Raw genomic sequence first — 18,283 nt, forward strand, 5'->3', positions numbered from 1 at the left:
ATGAATATGTGAAGAAGCATATTTGATTGAGTAAAGACACTTTTTGTCTTTATTTATATAGTAAAAGTGTAGTTTTCCATTCGTTGCCTGAACAAAAACATTCTCATGGATGGAGATGTGCAGGGATGCATAGTTATCACCATGATCAATTTTTTTTGCTTTACTATCTACTATTACTCACAGGAAATGTATGCTCAAACATTTTATGGGTGTAAGGAAGTTGATCGAGCAGTTAGGCTTCTTCCTTCTGACAGTGAGGACAGTGAGCCTGAGGAGAGTGACAGTGAGGAAGAGTGGACCCAAGAATCAGGTTTGAGGGAGAATAAGGAGATCAGGATTCAGTCAGTAGAGTAACATACTGTATGTAATGAACATGCATATGTGTGTGTGTGTGTGTGTGTGTGTGTGTGTGTGTGTGTATGTGTGTGTGTGTGTGTGTGTGTGTGTGGCGTGTGTGTGTGAAGAGAGGTGTATGACTTATTCTAATTTTAATCTTCCCTTTTGGAACAGATGGTCTATCTGATGACAATGAGTCTGTGGATGAAGAGGAAAGATGAAGTTGATGATGATGCATCAGAGGAAGATGTTCCACACTTACCCCGGTGGAGAACACCCCACAGCGCCAACATCACTGATTACCCAGAATGTCATCCTTCCTGATTAGTACATGTCTCACTATTGGTCTTTATTTTGTAAATAATTCTGCAATGACCACTGTCCACACTCTGCCAGTCACCTCCCAGGCTTGAGGTACTAACATTTAATCCAAAAGGGCAATGGGTGCACTTACTTACAGTGGGTGCATCATCAGTTTATTGATTATTTATTTTAATTTTGAGTGAATTACTAAGGCTCAGTGTGTTCCTCATAGTATTTGTTGAAATTGTTGTTATTATAAATAAAACTTATTCCAATAACCAAATAGGTCTTATGATAATAAAATGTTTCTGTATTATTAAGTCAATGGATTTCTTTCCCAATGATAAACGCTAACACATTTTAAGTAGTCAATATAAAAACATATAACTCTATATATACATTTTATCACTTTGTTCTTAAGCTCAAAATGTGCTTTATAGATAAAAATTATTAGAGAGTTAGCCTCTTTCAGCCACTACCTTAGTTAATGTACTTTGTGTTTTGGTTGTTTCTTTCCAGTAATCAATATATTTTTCTTTTGGTTTGGTGTGATTGAGTTGGTGCTGCTGTCCTGAGGCTGTTGGGGACATGTTACTGCAGAGAGCCTCAGGACCAGCTGGCTGAGGGGACTCTTCTCTGGTTTCTGGTATGTTAGGGCTTTGTGATGGTATGTCTGGGGGTTAACTGATTTTAAGTGATTGTAAAATTTAATTGATCTTTTCTGTATTTTTAGTAGGAGGGGGTATTGGCCGAGTTCTGCTCTGCACAGATTATTTGGTGTTTTTCTCTGCACCTGCAGGATGCTCTTACAGAACTCGCTGTGGAAAGATTATATGGTTGTTTTGTCCCGTTTGTCAAATTCATTATTTAGTTTTGGTCCCCGGATTTCGCTGCCATATAGAATTATTGGTTCTAGTACAAATTGGAAAATGTTAAGCCTGATTTTGATTGGAATATAGATATTAATGTTTCTCTTTATTGCACAGAAAGCTCTCCTTGCTTTGTCCCTCAGATCTTTCACAGCCATGTTGAGGTTTCCTGTGTATGTCATGTTGAGGCCAAGATAAGTGTAGTTTTTTTTTGTATGTTGTAATTAAGTGATGTCTAAATAGAAATTGTGTATAACCTGATTTCTGAGAAGAAGAACGCTGTTTGTTTGTTTCCAATCTTTACGGCACATTCACTTTTTGTATACATGTTCTTAATCAGATCATATGTTTTTCCTCCAATGCCGCTTTCAAGTAGCCTATAGAAAAGGCCCTCGTTCCAGATGGATTCAAAGGCTTTTCTGAAGTCAATGAAACAGGCATATACCTTCCTTTTCTCAACATTTTTGATCAATTAAAGTCTGGAGGGTAAATATATTTGGCATTTATGCAGAATATTGTGGTCATCAAGAAAGTTGACAAGTCATTTATTAATGATGTTGCAGAATATTTTTATTATTTTTATTATTATTATTTATATATTATATTATATTACAGAGTAATACATTTCCCATGGTTTTATAATGGTTAACTTCCTCCTCAAGAACAGAGAAAATATCTGGGTAGGGGGATTCTGATGGAGGTATAAAGACGGCACACGTGTAGACATGTTGCTCAGCACAAATAATCTTTTTATTAATTTTCAACCATATATAAGATTCTTCTTTTTTAATAACTGTGATAGTTTACACCATATAATCATGCCTCCTGAATCTCTGCCTTGGGTTATTGTGGGATGTTTTGTTGATGGTATAATAATCTCAGTGTAGCCGTGAAGATTACGACCAGTGGAAACATCTTCTCTGCACCATGGCTCCTGTAAAACTAGAGTATTTTAACTCTCTGTTAAAATCTGAATTTCTGCTCTTTAAACCAAAAGCTGAAGATCTCAGAGCTTGAATGTTCCAACATGTTATTGTAAACGATTTCATCTCCAAGTGTGATCCGTTCAAACACCTTAAAAGAAAAATAATAATAATAATAAACTAGATATTAAAAAATAATAATAGAAATAAATAGAGAAAAAAAAGTGTAAAAAGACAAAAAATAGTATAGTAAGTAAATTAATAAAATATTAAACTTTGGAGTTTTGTGTGAAATACTGTTAAGAATTGTCCTTAAATTACTATTAATTTAAAATGATACACTGATAGGCAGTGGGGACTGCATTCCTGTGTAGGTGTATGTTATCATACAGGCAGTCCAGGTGGAGAGAAGGTAGGCAGCTTATTATTTTATTGTATATCAGGCTGCAAGAAGAGTTTAAATTAAAGGAAAATACAAATTCACCTTGAAGTCACACACGTTAGAATGAAGCTCTTCAAGTACAGTGAACACAACATCTTATGAAAGGACAAATAATTATATAAACACTAATAAATGAATGTAGAAATATTTAAATACAGAAATTTTGTATTTTTACATTAATTATTTATTTTAAGAATTGTATCCTGACATTAAATAAAGTAAATTTATTGTATAATTAACTGCAAAACATTTTTATTTAAACACCAAAAACCTTCAGTAAATATATTTTTACAAAGTGAGGAGGAGGAGGAGGAGTGCACATTGGTCTTTTTTTAATTATTAATACAGGCAGAACAAACAAATATATATTAATAAACAACAATAAACAAACAAAGGGGATCCATTTAATTATTAAAGAGAAACATTTAGAGAAATAAAATAAAACTATATAATGCTGTTCTCACTGTCTCCGTGTTGGTCCTTGCTCCTCTCCTCCAGGTGGAGTCGCTGTAGCAGCAACACACTGAACCGGTTTGTGGAGGTTCTGAATGGGAACCAGAACCTGAAGAAGCAGCGGTACCATATAAAGAGGTGGTTGTGGACCGTGTGTGTTGTGGCAGCAGTTTGTTGAACAGTAGAAAGAGTGTAAAAAGACTGGGTCCCGCTGTATTACTCAGGCTGCACTACAGCGTCTATTCACAGGCGCGATCCCACTACTGAGCGGCACGGGGGCTTTGACCTGCTCCGTTTCCGACCTGGGCCGGTGCACCCCTCCTTAGACGACCTGGTGGTCCCGGGCTCCCCCAGGAGCACCATATCGATACCGAACTTAGTGCGGACACCCGATCGGCATAGTCCGCTGCAGCTCAGAGCTCCTGAGCTCAATCGATCCGCCAGCCTCAGCCTCCCGGTAGCTTGGATTACAGGCGCGCGCCACCGCACCCGGCGAGGATCTCACGAGCTCATCGGGCTTTTATCATGTACGCAGGTGACGTCATCGAACCGTTATGGTGACCTCTAGTGACGTAAAGCGGCAACTGCTTCAAATAACAAACAGACGTCATCGTGAGAATAATTCACTGTAACAGAATATTAATAATAATTATAATATGATGATTATGATAACAAAATAATAATAATAATAATAATGATAATAATAATAATAATAACGATAATATTAATAATAATTACAATATGAGGATTATGATAACAAAATAATAATAATAATAATAATAATAATAATAACGATAATATTAATAATAATAATAATAATAATAATAATGATAATATTAATAATAATTATAATATGATGATTATAATAACAAAATAATAATAATAATAATGATAATATTAATAATAATTATAATATGATGATTATAATAATAATAAAATAATAATAATAATGACAATATTAATAATAATTATAACAGCATGATTATAATAAAATAAAATAATAATAATGCTAATATTAATAATAATTATAACAGGATGATTATAATAATAAAGTAATAATAATAATGCTAATATTAATAATAATTATAACAGGATGATTATAATAATAAAATAATAATAATAATGCTAATATTAATAATAATTATAACAGGATGATAATACTACTACTACTAATAATAATATTAATAATAACTATAACAGGATGATTATAATAATAAAATAATAATAATGCTAATATTAATAATAATTATAACAGGGTGATTATAATAATAAAATAATAATAATAATGCTAATATTAATAATATAATAATGCTAATATTAATAATAATATAATAAAAATAATGCTAATATTAATAATAATATAATAATAATAATTATTATAACAGGATGGTTATAATAATAAAATAATAATAATAATGCTAATATTAATAATAAAATAATGATAATATTAATAATAATATAATAAAAATCATGATAATATTTATAATATAATGATAATATTAATAATATAATAATGATAATATTACAAATAAAATAATAATGATCCAATCCAATCCAACTTTATTTGTTAAGCACTTTAAAACCACCAAAGTTGACCAAAGTGCTGTACAGGAGAATAAATAAGACATCATAAATAAAAGACATAACAGCTCACATGAGATGCAAAATTACATATAAAATACAACAATAAAATGAAAAGACAATCATGTTTTAATAGTTAAGTAACTCTGACTGTTCCTCAGAGATCCATTTATAAAGTAAGCCGGCCTCTCTTAATACGGGAGGTTTCTGTTAAATATTGATTTAAAATAAGCACAATGCTAAAAATACAAAGTCACTGTAATTATACTGAACACATATTAACTCATTCCTAAGTTCATAATTAATTTCTAGGCTGTATTCGCTTCAGAAAAGGTTAATTAAGAAAGTGAGCTGGAGTTTAACCTTCAGATTCAGATAAGAAAACATATCAGTCGTTCTCACTTATTTTACCGTATCTCGTTCAGTGCTTATCTTGTAAATACTATTTAAAGACATGGATGTTTAAAGATCACAGAGTTTTACAGCAAACCTTTTTCTTTAAGGGCCCCTGACTGGGTGACATATTTTAATATAACAATAACAGTTTATAAACTGTACAATGAACCCAAACAGAGAACTCAGTGACTGCAGCACGTTTGTGTCCAATGATTGATTTGGATGAATTTTGAGCAGATCATTTATTCAGATATGTTTTAAGTAACTGTAAATAAATATATATGAACTGTATATTATGTTTTTGTTTGTTTTTTTAACTATTATTCAGACTTAAAAGGCTTCTATTTGACAAATTCAGTGTTTTATTCTCCTTGTGCTATCAGCTCTTTGGTTGTGGGAACTTTTCTAATACAGGATGAGGATGTTTATCAGAGGTTAAAGGCTCTGTGAATTCAGCTTGTGTTCATGTCTTCAAAGTTTATATCTTAAATAATAATTTATAACTTAGAAAGAAAAAAAACTATTTCATTTAGTTTTATTTACAGAATTTAATTTAAAAAAGCTGAGATATAAGCCTACTGTGTGTATTTTTTAGGTTTTCTTCAACCCCTTAAAACCAAGAAGGCCTTGTGTTCCCCTGTGAAGCTCTGGTGACCTGTAGTGGGGGTCCCGACCCCCAGATTGGGAACCACTGATTTAAAACCAACCATTTACTTTACAGCTGTAAAATGGAAATATGCTCCAAATGCTGATCATGTTTCTTATGATAAAAGCTATAATTATGTTGCAGCTCTGGGATATTGAGGTGAACCAACCTCTGTGTCATTGATAAAATTCTGTTTTTTACTACAGCAAGTAAAGACACTCAGTGCGGCAGCCATTTTTACTGGGACAGTTCGTTCTTCCATTGTTGTTTGAACACTTTGTGAACACATTGCAGGAACTGAACTTCCTTCCTCCTGAAACCTGCAAACACTTAAACTTTGGCAAACTACATTTTACCATTACAGAAAAGGTTTGACGTGATTTAAGGGTTTCATCTGACATTTGATTCATTAAAATAACTTTACAACATCAAACATGATATATGGGATATTATTTGTTTTAAAAAAAATAAACATAAACAAAATAATGTACTTGACATGTTTCAGTTTTATGTTTCAAACATCATAAAGTTGACACACAGAAAGACACATTACAGCATTAAAGGCAGGATCCACTGTGTGCTGGTGAACGACGGACAAAGACTAATAAGAAAATAAATTATTCATATACTTTAATAAGCAGCTCTCTGATTTTTGGTTTACAAAGTATTTCATACTCGCAACGGACACATTTAGAGCTGGAAGGACGTTTTAGTGGCGTTACAGCGAGACAACATTCACAAGAACTCACAGCAGAGTTTTAACAACACACAAACATTTAAACAGCAATTAAAACTGTTGATTTGTTTATTATATTTCATAGTTTCTGAACCGCCGCAGCAGACTGGACGGGGAGTCAGCAGCCCAACGGAAACGTCGGTGGCAGAAATCACCTGAACAAGATAAAAACAATTATTTACATCATTGAACAACGTGGAGACACAGCAAGACGAACCCAGACGAGAGAGGAAGACTCAAAAACAGCCGGTAGAAACCTCCTTTAGAGAAACCAAAGAGTACTTTTATACTAATTATCAGTGTTTCTACTTGAGTGCAGACAGTATGTGATTGAGGACTGAACAGAGAAGCTGACTTCTGGTCAAATTCTCAAACTTCAGTGCATTTTAGTGACTGTCTGCCAAAACAAGTACGTATATTATAATATTATATAATGGCATTAATGTCACAGCACTATAGTAGTCACCCACTATGCCTTTATTGGCCACTTTAATGCTTTGCCCTCCTTATTTAGATCTTGTGTTTTGCAGTATCACACATTAACAGAAACTATCTCTACACTTTCCATCACTTTGAGACATTTTTTGAAATGTAGCTCACCCAAGGTACTGTACTTTAGTAGTTTCCTATTAGTTTTTGCTCGTTTTGGTTTAGTTTCTATTGTTTAAAGAGCTTTGGTTTTAGTTTTTATATGATATGGGAGGTATTTGTGAAGGGTAAGATTTAAGAAGTTCAGGATATGTACAATATAAACACATCCTAGTCTCAATAAACACAATAAACAAGCACCAAACCCTCCTCAGGGTTATTGTGTTTTTTACTAAAACTAAAAACATTTCCTTTCTATTTTTATTTTATTTTAGTTCAGTGTTTTCTAAAGTCTAATCTTTCCCACACCTAGTTTTATTCTATAACAACCTCGTAGCTTACTTGAGGATGGCATGGCGTCGTCTGACGAGATCTTTGGTTCAGCACAAACGTCCTCTGCTGGGGAAGCGACTGGGATTTCTGCTCTCGAGGCCTCCAACATCGGCTCCTTCTTATTTCTCACGGCCCAGTGCATTGACTGCAAACACACAACCTTCCTTAAGTTACACAGATCACACAGGGTTTGGGATAATCAATGTGGTAAAGACGTCACATACAGTTTTTACAGAGTCATTCAGTGCTTGCCAGTCATGAAAGGGAATCGTAACTCCGCTTCTTCTCCAAAGGTCGTAGTTCTTTCTTTTGGTTTCATTGCACAAAACCTCTTTGGCCTCCTGCAGCTTTTGGAAATCTGCCACTGACGGTAAAAGACAGACCAGATCAGGGTCTAAGACGCAGCATTATGCTCACCGAATTAGGAGGAATAAATACCCTCTTCTTTGCATGCACTTGTGAGCAGCTCTCCATTAACATAATTATGCTTTGAAGTCATCAGAAAGAGGCATTAACTGTTTGTGGGACAAGTTAGAAAACTGAGTTCAAAGGCAAAAAACAAAACATCACAAGAGAAGGTAATAAAAAGCTGAAAATGACTTTTAAAATATGCAAATGAGCAACAATCCACATCTCTACCTGCTCCTGGGTCGTCCAGGTGTTTGTCTGGGTGACAGGCCAAGGCTCGGATCTTGTATTCGTTGTGAATCTGTTCGGTCTGCGAGGTGAAAGATTGAATAAATATAACGTTTGCCAACATAAATATTTGAAATTCAGGAAATCGGTCACTTATTTTTATTGTGAAGGGACGTTATTCAGTGTGACTAAGAGGCCACAAAACAAAATAAAAAGCATCATTACATACAGTATGTACACAGTGATTTTATTATGAATATAATATTGATCACTTTATATTTAAAAGCATTAATTTACTGCCCTAATATTGGTAATTTTGTCATTTATTGATGCTCCCATTACTTATACTGTTGCCAGGCTCTCTACTGTTAATCATAAGAATATAAATCATTATACTGAGTCACATGAAGTTAAACATCATTAATTAAAAGCACAAATACTGCACAGACACTGGATGACGCACGACTAGACTCTCTGACATCAACAGGTCTCTGCTGGTTCCGACTAACCTCTGGAGCATCAACACATCAACCTTTTGTTATTTGGTTGAACAGCTTACAGGCTGCTGATCGTTGGCGTACACACACACACACACACACACACACACACACACACACACACACACACACCGTCTAATGTCATATCTCCCCACTCCTGAGCTGTTCAGATCGATAGCAATGTGTTTGTAGATCTAATCGATCAATAAAAATCACCCAGCACATAGGCTGGTCCTCAACTCACCGAGGACAGTTCATCGCATCCTAACAACCCGTAGTAATCCTCCAAGTCCTCTGGTTTGCGGTTCAAAACAGCCTCCATATAAAATGAGTTATATGTGGTTGGTTTCTTGTACCGGAGCTGATCCTGAACCACAGCTGGTCGGGTGAAGAGTCGCTGATGGGGGGGGGGGCTAACCCCAAAAGTTTATCTGGTGGTCAGTTTTTGTCCGGTAGCTTTTGGGGGAATTGATGGGGAAACTGTCAAACTGTTTAAAAAGGTTAAGAAATATCTCTCCTGAGTTGTGGGAGAAAATTCAGCTGTTCGTTTCTCGCCTGTGTGACGTGTGCTGCGTTCAAGGGTCGGACTGAAGCTCCCACTCTCCACGTCGAAATAAATAAATAAATAAAGTAGGAAAACATAATAAATGACCCTGTGATAGAAAGGTTTCTGGGCTATTTATTATGTGTTATAGAATAATTATCAGGGACGTACATTTATATTATGTATTCAGATGATTAAAATATAGATATTTATTATAGTCTATAATTATAATAAAAGCTAAAAGTGTGTTTGTAAAGCTGTTCGGTGTTTTTAAAGATAAAATAAAAGAAGAACATTTGAAGAGTCAGAACTGTTTTTGTCGTTAAAGGATCAGCGTGTAGGATTTAGTGGCAGCTGGTGGTGAAGATGCAGTTTGCAACCAACTGAACACTGCTCGCATCTGTATTTGATGTCCTGGGAATGTGAATGGACTGTGGGGTGTGTGAGCAAAACTCTTAAAAAGTCCTCATCTGCAGTGTTTGGTTTGTAACTGACTTGTGACTCCCTGTGAGTCAAATAGTTACTGTGCTTGTAAGGTATTTAGTTTCACTGATGACATTTATATATATACTGTATATGGTGTCATATCTATTGTCTCACTGTCTACAATTGTTATCGTTTATATATTTTATCTTTATGTATTTGTACGCAGTAGTTTATGTTTGTTGACTTTGTTGTCCTTTGTTTATTTATGCTCTTCTGTCTCTGCACATTGAGAGCAATGCAGAACTGGAGTTTTTGTGTACACATACCTGGCCAATAAAAGTGATTCTGATTTGGATTCTCACTGAGATTTTAATATTTATCAACATGGCTCACATATAACATCAGTTCATATGGAAGCCTATTTTCCCCAGTAAGAGTCAATTAGGTCAAAATCATGAGATAAAAAGTAATTATTTAATTATTTTATCTCATCATTTTGATTTTCTATTAACATTTTTTTAATTATAACTTATTTTAAATGTGCTCCGATACGTTAACGTGCGCTCCCCTTTACTGTAAATTAATCCGACGGTATTTGAACGCAGCAGTATTTTGTTATGGTTTTACGTCATCGACGTAAAAAGGGGACGTTCCAGACGTGACTACTGGTGGAGAACGAGTCACGTGCTTTATGCAAATGAGCCAGCTGTCGGAGAGGAAGGATCTGCTCAGCGGCTCTGCGGGCTGAAGATGGCGGACGGAGAGAGCAGTCTCGGAACGGCCTTTTCAGGCGCCTCCGAAATGGAAGAACCAGCCGCGAAAAGGTCGAAAATCAGTCCGTTGACTAACTACGGATTCAAACCCGCCAAAGCAGACCAGGTATCGTGTGTCTCCGGGGCCGCGGAGAGCCGGGAGGCGGCGGTGAATTGTGCGCAGCCCGCGGAGAAGGAAGCAAAGCCGGTGATGGCGGTGGAGGAGGCCCCAGCGGCGCCAGGCGGAGACAACAATGGACTGGGACTGCTGGGATCCGAGCCGCACAAACCAGTTGTGAAACTAGACGACAGCGCTGTGCTCGGGACAACCGAGGAGGCTGCCGGTAGGGAAACAGGCGGACATTTAACAAAGCTTTATGTATTTACAGCTTACAGCGGGCGGCGCTTGTTTTTAACAACTTAACCGGCGAGTGTGAAACAGAAAATGAGTTAAACTCCGGAGACTTCTGACAACAGAGACTTTAACTTGTCCTGAGTTAACGCTGTAAAGTAAAGAGGAACCGCCATTTATGGTGACTTGTTTCCTCCCTGCACTAAACTTTAATAGCAACACGTTAGTCGGTTTACATCTCTTAACCACCTCCCACTAACGTTTACGTACTCTTTTCGCCGCTGAGAGAGCGCAGCTACAACGGAGCCTGAACGCGGCGTGGCGACAAAATCTAAAGTTTGTACAGAATCCGGGTTGAAGTTATAGATTATATTGATTCCGAATTGACAAGAGGACTGTTGACCAATAACGGCGTTAAGCTTGTGTTTCTAAAGTTACGCGTTTTTACGGACACGGTAGGAATTGTTAAAATGTCACATTTCTTAAAGGGAGTTTGGTGGAGGGAGATTTTAGTTGAACTCAAACTGATATGTATAATTTCTAACGTTATGTCACCACTACAGAAACACGAGGTAACTGTTAAAGTATGATATCGTTGTCTGCTGTTAGTGTGGTAAATGGTTTGATAATGTGTGTATTGATGACTGACTCTAGTCTAATTATAAGCTTATTTAAACTTAAACTGCTTTCCTAATTAAACATGATGTGCTTCTTATTAATGAGGTTATTAATGAGGTTATTATAGCTCTTGTAGTGTGTGACCCTCCTGTTGAACTGTACAGAGATCTCACAGCTTTGAAAGTCTTGTGTGTCTGAGGCTTTAGTGGACGTTACCACACTCAAACAGGTTGCTGTGGTAATATTGATTGTAACTGATCATAGTGGGGTTTTTTTTTTTTAGAGATAAACACCACTTATTTCCAAACCTTCTCTGTGCTCAGATTTTCTTGGACATGATGATCTCCCCTCCAACGGTCTGGCTGTCACACCGGACCACATCAACGAGGACGATGACAGATCTTCACACGCAAGCTCCAGCGACTGGACTCCTCAACCGCAGATAGGTAACTACCTGAATTTAACAAAACATGTGGCTAAAATCTTGCCGGCAGCGGCTTTAAATACTCTCCTGATATCACATACAATGAATTTGCCTCTGTATGTTGGTGCATAACAATAAAACATAGTATGAGACAAAAGACACAAATATTAAAAGCCTAAATGTAGAATATGATTGTTATTTAAATGTATATCTGTACTGTTTGTTCGGGAATGTGCCACTCTCTGTGTCCAGAGATGTGCATTAATGTAACATAGATTCAGGATGGGTATAAGAATCAGTGTCAGTGGCCTTATTGATGAGGCCAGCTGCTGATTGGGAGAAACAACAGTTCTTAGGCGATGAGGTTTTGGTCCCGAACCGCCTGCCAGACGGAAGTTACTCAAAGAGTTTGTGTCTGTGGTGGGAGAGGTCAGCCACGATCTTACCTTGACGCCTCGGGGTCCTGGAGAAATGGCAGATTGCAGCCAATCAGCTTCTCGATGGTGTGAACGATGAGACTGCAGTCTGCACTTGTCCTCCGCAGCAGCGTACATGGTGATGGAGGAGGCGAGGATGGACTCGATGATGGTTGGTTTGGCAGGTTGAACCTCCTCAGCTGCTGCAGGAACTACATCCTCTGTGTTTTGGTGAGGTCCTGGGTGATGATGGTGCCCAGAAAGCAGAACTCAACAGTGTTGATGGTGGCAGGTGGTGCTGGATCCACAAACATCTCCACTGTCTTTAAAGCGTGGATCTCTAAGTTGTGGGTCAATCTCCCCCCTGTAGGCGGACTGAGATCATATTGTATAAACTACATTATTATTGCAGGCAGTGACACAACATATACATTTTGTTTAGGTCATGCTGAGATGTTGTATTCTTGGACAGGTTCCTACAGTTTCATCCAGCAACACATCAGAGAGACCGATCCGAGGACCATCCTGCGGGATTTGCTGCCGGAGACCGTGCTCCCGCCGGATTTAGACGACATGACGTTGTGGCAGATCATCATCAACATCTCAGAACCTCCAAAAAGAAAGAAGCGGAAGGATATCAACACCTTAGAAGACGTAGTCCGGCTACTCCATGAAAGCAAAAGGATCCTTGTGCTGACTGGTGCTGGGGTATGTGTTTACAGTGGTGTTATACTCATGTGTTTGAGTGAATACATTGTACCAGTGTTCATGTTATTAAATCAGAATGTTTTGTTTGTGTTTTGTTGCAGGTGTCAGTTTCATGTGGAATACCAGACTTTCGCTCCAGAGATGGGATTTACGCCCGGCTTGCTGTAGATTTTCCCGATCTTCCGGACCCTCAAGCTATGTTTGACATTGAATACTTCAGACGGGACCCAAGACCCTTTTTCAAGTTTGCTAAGGTTTGTTCATTGGGTCCAAATCAAAGCTGATAACGACACATTGAAGTAGTTTGATCGAAGATAATCCAGGCTTATTAAACATCAACAAAGACTTCAAAAATAAAAGTTTTCCAGATAAAGAAGTGTTTTAGAACGCTCTGTATTTGAGTGCACACGTGTTGAATGCATCCTCTTTGTTACAGGAGATCTACCCTGGTCAGTTCCAGCCTTCACCCTGTCACAAGTTCATATCTATGCTGGATAAACAGGGAAAGCTGCTGCGCAATTACACACAAAACATCGATACGTTAGAACAAGTGGCTGGAGTCCAGCGGATTATCCAGTGTCATGGTACGTGATACAGCTAATAGATTGAGCCTCCTTACTTTTATATAGTTCTGTCCGAGGTGATGGCGAAGAGTCATTAATAACCTTTTATTCCAGGTTCTTTTGCAACTGCATCCTGCCTCAACTGTAAACACAAAGTGGACTGTGAGGCTATAAGGGAAGACATCTTTAATCAGGTATTTATTCATTACAAACTGATCCACAATAACACGTTTACATGCACTATACTCTACTGTAGTTTCCCACAGCCCCCTGAATCCTATTACATACACTTTTGTACACATTAAGCAACGCCTGCAGCAATGTAAATGAAAATACACAACAAAGTGTCCAACAACATTCAGCATTTTATGGTTAATATATGTAAACAAATCCTTTGTGTGCCAACTGGAGTAGCACAGATCCATTGCAGCGGCGGTGTACACATGAACAAATTGGAGTGAATTGACCCTTATTACATTGAAGATATAAACAGAAAGAAACAGCCATTATTGTTTTTATTTTTTATTATTTGGGGGGGGGTTTTTATTTTTTAAAGCCCCCCCCCTCCTAAAAGGGGGGTGGGGAAGGTGGTTTTTCACCAAAAAAGATGCAAAGATGGACAGACTTTGATGCTCTTTAAGCAGTTTAATGTTTTTTTTTTCTTCACCTTTTTTAAGAGAAGCATGACAGCAAGGTTTTGAGAAACACTTCAGTTGTGTTTGTAGTGTGTTTATTGTTACTCGTGTAACCACATCGTATTGTAAATCTATATTAATGTCATCAGTATTGTCCAGACAAGCATCAACCAGTGCTTTAATTATCTCTACAGACGACTTTGAGTCTTGGGAGTTGTATTGATTACAGTGCCAGAATCATTATATTACATTTCATTAGTTTTTAGTTTTATTTAGTTTTTGTTTTTTATTTTTATGTTCATTTCATTTTCCAGAGTGGAGCTTGTTTCAGTTTTATCCTTACTGTTTAAAAATGTTTAGTTTTTATTAGTTACAGTATTTTTTATTATAACATGGGGCTAATTGTCAGATTTAAGTCCACAATAGGTATTCCAACACATTTCCTGTATATCCTTATGGTTATTTTAGTTTAGTATTGTTTCAGTTAGTTTTAGTTTTTAGTTTAGCTTTAGTTAACTATAATAAGCTCGATAAGCAGCCTGTTCATTCACATTAACACACTGTGAATAATACTTGTAGCAGCAGAAAATCCTTTACATTCAACACCAAAACTATTTGCTTAACTCGATGCTGCGAGAGGAGAAAGGAAAATGTGTATTGATTTATTTTTTATTTTGTAATTTGGGTGTTTTTTATGTCATGAACATGTTTGAACTGTGATATGTGGTTTTCAGCTCCAGCACAAACTGATGCAGTGATATCCAGAGAGAATGATACGAGACATACCTTTTAAATAAACACCTCTTCCCAAAGATATTGCACCATCCATCAATGTATGACAATCAGTTAACTGTGGAAGTAAATCAAAGGTACCTCGATGCTCCTTTTAACACACAACATTGTGTCATAATGCTATAAAATCCTTTCGTCCTGCAGGTTGTCCCTCGTTGTCCGCGGTGTCCAGATATTCCTCTGGCGATCATGAAACCCGACATCGTCTTCTTCGGGGAGAATCTTCCAGAGATGTTCCACAGAGCCATGAAGCAGGATAAAGATGAGGTGGACCTCTTGATTGTCATTGGCTCTTCGCTTAAAGTCCGACCAGTTGCCCTCATCCCAAGTACGTTCTGTTTTATTTTCTGTAAGTAAACAATAACCGATATGTTTCTGTGCTGTGAACAAACACCTAACCGTTTTCTCTTCGGCCCATTCAGACTCCATTCCTCATGAAGTGCCTCAGGTCCTGATCAATAGGGAGCAGCTGCCTCACCTCAACTTCGACGTGGAGCTACTCGGCGACTGTGACGTCATTGTGAACGAGCTCTGTCACCGGTTGGGTGGAGACTTTGAGCAGCTCTGCTACAACACTGTAAGACTCACTGAGATCACAGAGAAACCCCCCCGGTTGCCAGAACAGCCACCAAGCGAGGCCTTGCCTGCTTCCAGCGACGCGGCTCAGGAGGAGCAGAAGCAGCACAGTACAGACTCCGTAACTAAGCCTTCAGAGGAGACGCAAAGTCCCAATGTCACAGAGACTGCCGGTAATGGTGTTACACCTCCAGAGCCTTGTCCAAATGCCCAGTGTCCCAGTGAGGAGACGGCTGAGCCTTCAGAGTTATCAGCAGAAGACACACCAAAGGAGGAGGCCACCGAAGTAAAGAGCCAAACCTCCAACCTTGAATTTCGTCGGCGATGCTGGATGAGTCGAGTCAGCAGAAGTCCAATCAGCAAACGCCTTGAGAGTAAGCTTTAGACCGTGGTAGAGAGAGACAGTATAAACTATATATATATATTATTCTGATGTATCTTAGAGTGAGACATGGGTGTGTTTTTAAAGGTCCAGTGTGAAACACTTTGGATGATCTGTTGGCAGAAATAAAATAAGTAAGTTTTCATTAGTGTATAATCACGTGAACATAGGAATCGTTGTGTTTTTGTTTCCTTAGAATTAGATGTTTTTTATCTACAGACATCGCAGGTCCACCATGTTCAACCACCATGTTTCTACGGTAGCCCAGAACAGACAAACCACACACTGGCTTTAGATTGGGACTTTTGAGAGTTTTGTGGCCACTGTAGTTTCTCCAACCCGTTCTCATTCCCTGGTTGTCAAATACAGATGTGAGCGGTGTCTCCAACTTCACCACTAGATGCCACTAGAATCGACACACTGGCCCTTTAAACAGGGTACCATCCCATTCATCCCATTTAAGGTCCAGTGTGTAGGATTTAGTGGCATCTAGCGGTGAAGATCCAGATCGCTACTCCCTCGCCTTCCGAGCAACAACCCCTATCGAGAACCAGTGTTTGATTTGTCCCTTCTGGGCAGCTGTAGAAACCTGGTGGACTCCATGGAAGTGATCATACACTAATAAAAACATACGTATGAATATTAGATTCAATTTCTGCCAATAGATCCTCCTAAATGTTAAACTGGACCTTTAAAAATTAAAGCGTTTCTTTTCCTATAATTATAAATTCTGAAGACGTTGAGTCGATTGACTGTAAATCGTTGTGCATTGTTTCCCACAGCAGGCCAGTACCTGTTCCAAGCACCAAATCACTACATCTTCCACGGGGCCGAGGTTTACTCCGACTCTGAAGATGAGACGTCGAGCTCCTGCGGGAGCGACACCGACGAGTCCGAGTGCAGCGCAGATGGCGCGGACGAAGACAGCGAGCTGGAGGAGGCCAGCGCACTCGCGGCGGGCGGAGACACACGCCTCAGAGACACAATACAACACACTTTAGCCAATGAGGCCGCATCGAGTGTGCAGACAGACAGTACTTCTGAAACAACTCAGAGCACCACACACCTTTAAATGTAAAGTACCCAGTCGACAAAGCACTAATTGTCTTTTTTTATATATATATATATATATATATATATATACAGTATATATATATGTTTCGTATATTTTTGACTCATCAACCTTACTATTATTTTTCATAAAGCTGAAATTGCGTGACAACTTTGTGTGAATATGCAGAAAGTTTGTTGTTTTTTTTTTGGGTCACATTGTGTCTGAAACCTCATATTGTGTACTACTTACTAAATAGAACGCAGTAGCTTTTTAATTATTATTTCTTTCCATGTGCTCATCTCATCTCGCGTTCACAGAAATGTAGCTTGATGCCGTCATCCGCTGCGACGTACCACGAATGCAACACTAGATTAAGCTTTAATTTCCTAAATTGCAGTCATTACGAGCAAAGACATCAAATGTCTGTTCACGAGTGTGACGTCAGCTGTGGGTCTAATGATGTTTTACAGTTGGTTCATGTTACCGTCGGGGGGGGCATGTAAATATGTACGCCTACTGCCAGCTAAATAGTGGGTACTAATGAGTTTCAGACACATTAATCTAAAGATGGTTTACTTGAACGAATTGTCTAACTCGCAATATAAAAAGGTTCGGTTCTGCCCTTTTTTTTTTTTTTTTCGTGAGGGTGAATGCCAGAAGAAAAAAGGAACAGTACTCTTTAATTTTAGACCAAAGAACACTTGATCAACACGCTCCTATGTTGTCATAAGCTTTGTATGTTTAACCTGTCATTTAAATCTTGGAGAAAAAAAACAAATATATAACTATTGACAAGGTGTTCCCTCTGACATGTGGCAGCTACTTTTTAATGGTCAAGCCTCTTATTTTTATACTCTGATGTGAGACATACTCATCAAAGAGTAGGTGATTCTCTGTACAAAGTTATGCTAAGTTGTAATATTAAGCCGTAGGAGTATATTCAGTGACTTCACGTTGACAAATGGCGATTTCTTTCTTCTTCCTCCTTCATATAAAACCGGTTTTGTTGCCCGTGTCACTTGTCATAGAATATAAAGTTAAAACGGTTTCTTTTATTACACAGATGAGTCTGCTGCCTGTAAAGAATCAGTGTTGGTAAATAGACATATTTGAGCCAATGTGATGGATAAATGTCGACGCCAACATTATTCACGTACAATTTTTCAAGGTAATGTTTTGTTTACGGTTGAAGGAAGTACGATTTTTTTTTTTTTTTTTTTTTACATTATTATAGTTATTCTCTTCTGAGGTTCTCAGTAAAAAAAACAAAACATGAATGAACAATGACCACTCATTTCTGTT

The 18,283-nt window shown here is 37.7% G+C and overlaps 2 protein-coding genes across 3 annotated transcripts; one reads left to right on the forward strand and one right to left on the reverse strand.

Moving 5' to 3' along the window:
- Window positions 1-4,869: 4,869 nt before the first annotated feature.
- Window positions 4,870-9,324, reverse strand: dnajc12 (DnaJ (Hsp40) homolog, subfamily C, member 12). Its single transcript, XM_051377815.1, has 5 exons — window positions 8,984-9,324; window positions 8,246-8,324; window positions 7,831-7,970; window positions 7,616-7,751; window positions 4,870-6,840 (listed from the first exon to the last, which is right to left on the reverse strand). Exons 1-5 carry the CDS (start codon window positions 9,059-9,061, stop codon window positions 6,758-6,760), a joined length of 516 nt encoding a protein of 171 aa, XP_051233775.1. The 5' UTR covers window positions 9,062-9,324; the 3' UTR covers window positions 4,870-6,757.
- A 1,092-nt stretch (window positions 9,325-10,416) lies between these two features.
- On the forward strand, window positions 10,417-18,258 carry sirt1 (sirtuin 1). 2 transcript variants are annotated; one of them, XM_051425196.1, is made up of 9 exons: window positions 10,417-10,805; window positions 11,755-11,877; window positions 12,714-12,979; window positions 13,081-13,233; window positions 13,416-13,563; window positions 13,657-13,736; window positions 15,114-15,297; window positions 15,392-15,919; window positions 16,710-18,258. In XM_051425196.1, exons 1-9 carry the CDS (start codon window positions 10,460-10,462, stop codon window positions 16,997-16,999), a joined length of 2,118 nt encoding a protein of 705 aa, XP_051281156.1. In that variant the 5' UTR covers window positions 10,417-10,459; the 3' UTR covers window positions 17,000-18,258. The 2 variants fall into 2 exon arrangements, with proteins under 2 accessions (XP_051281156.1, XP_051281165.1); XM_051425205.1 differs by having other exon boundaries at window positions 12,744-12,979.
- Window positions 18,259-18,283: the final 25 nt, after the last annotated feature.

The sequence above is a fragment of the Dicentrarchus labrax genome, unplaced genomic scaffold (genome assembly GCF_905237075.1).
Source record: "Dicentrarchus labrax unplaced genomic scaffold, dlabrax2021, whole genome shotgun sequence".
Taxonomy (NCBI): domain Eukaryota; kingdom Metazoa; phylum Chordata; class Actinopteri; family Moronidae; genus Dicentrarchus; species Dicentrarchus labrax.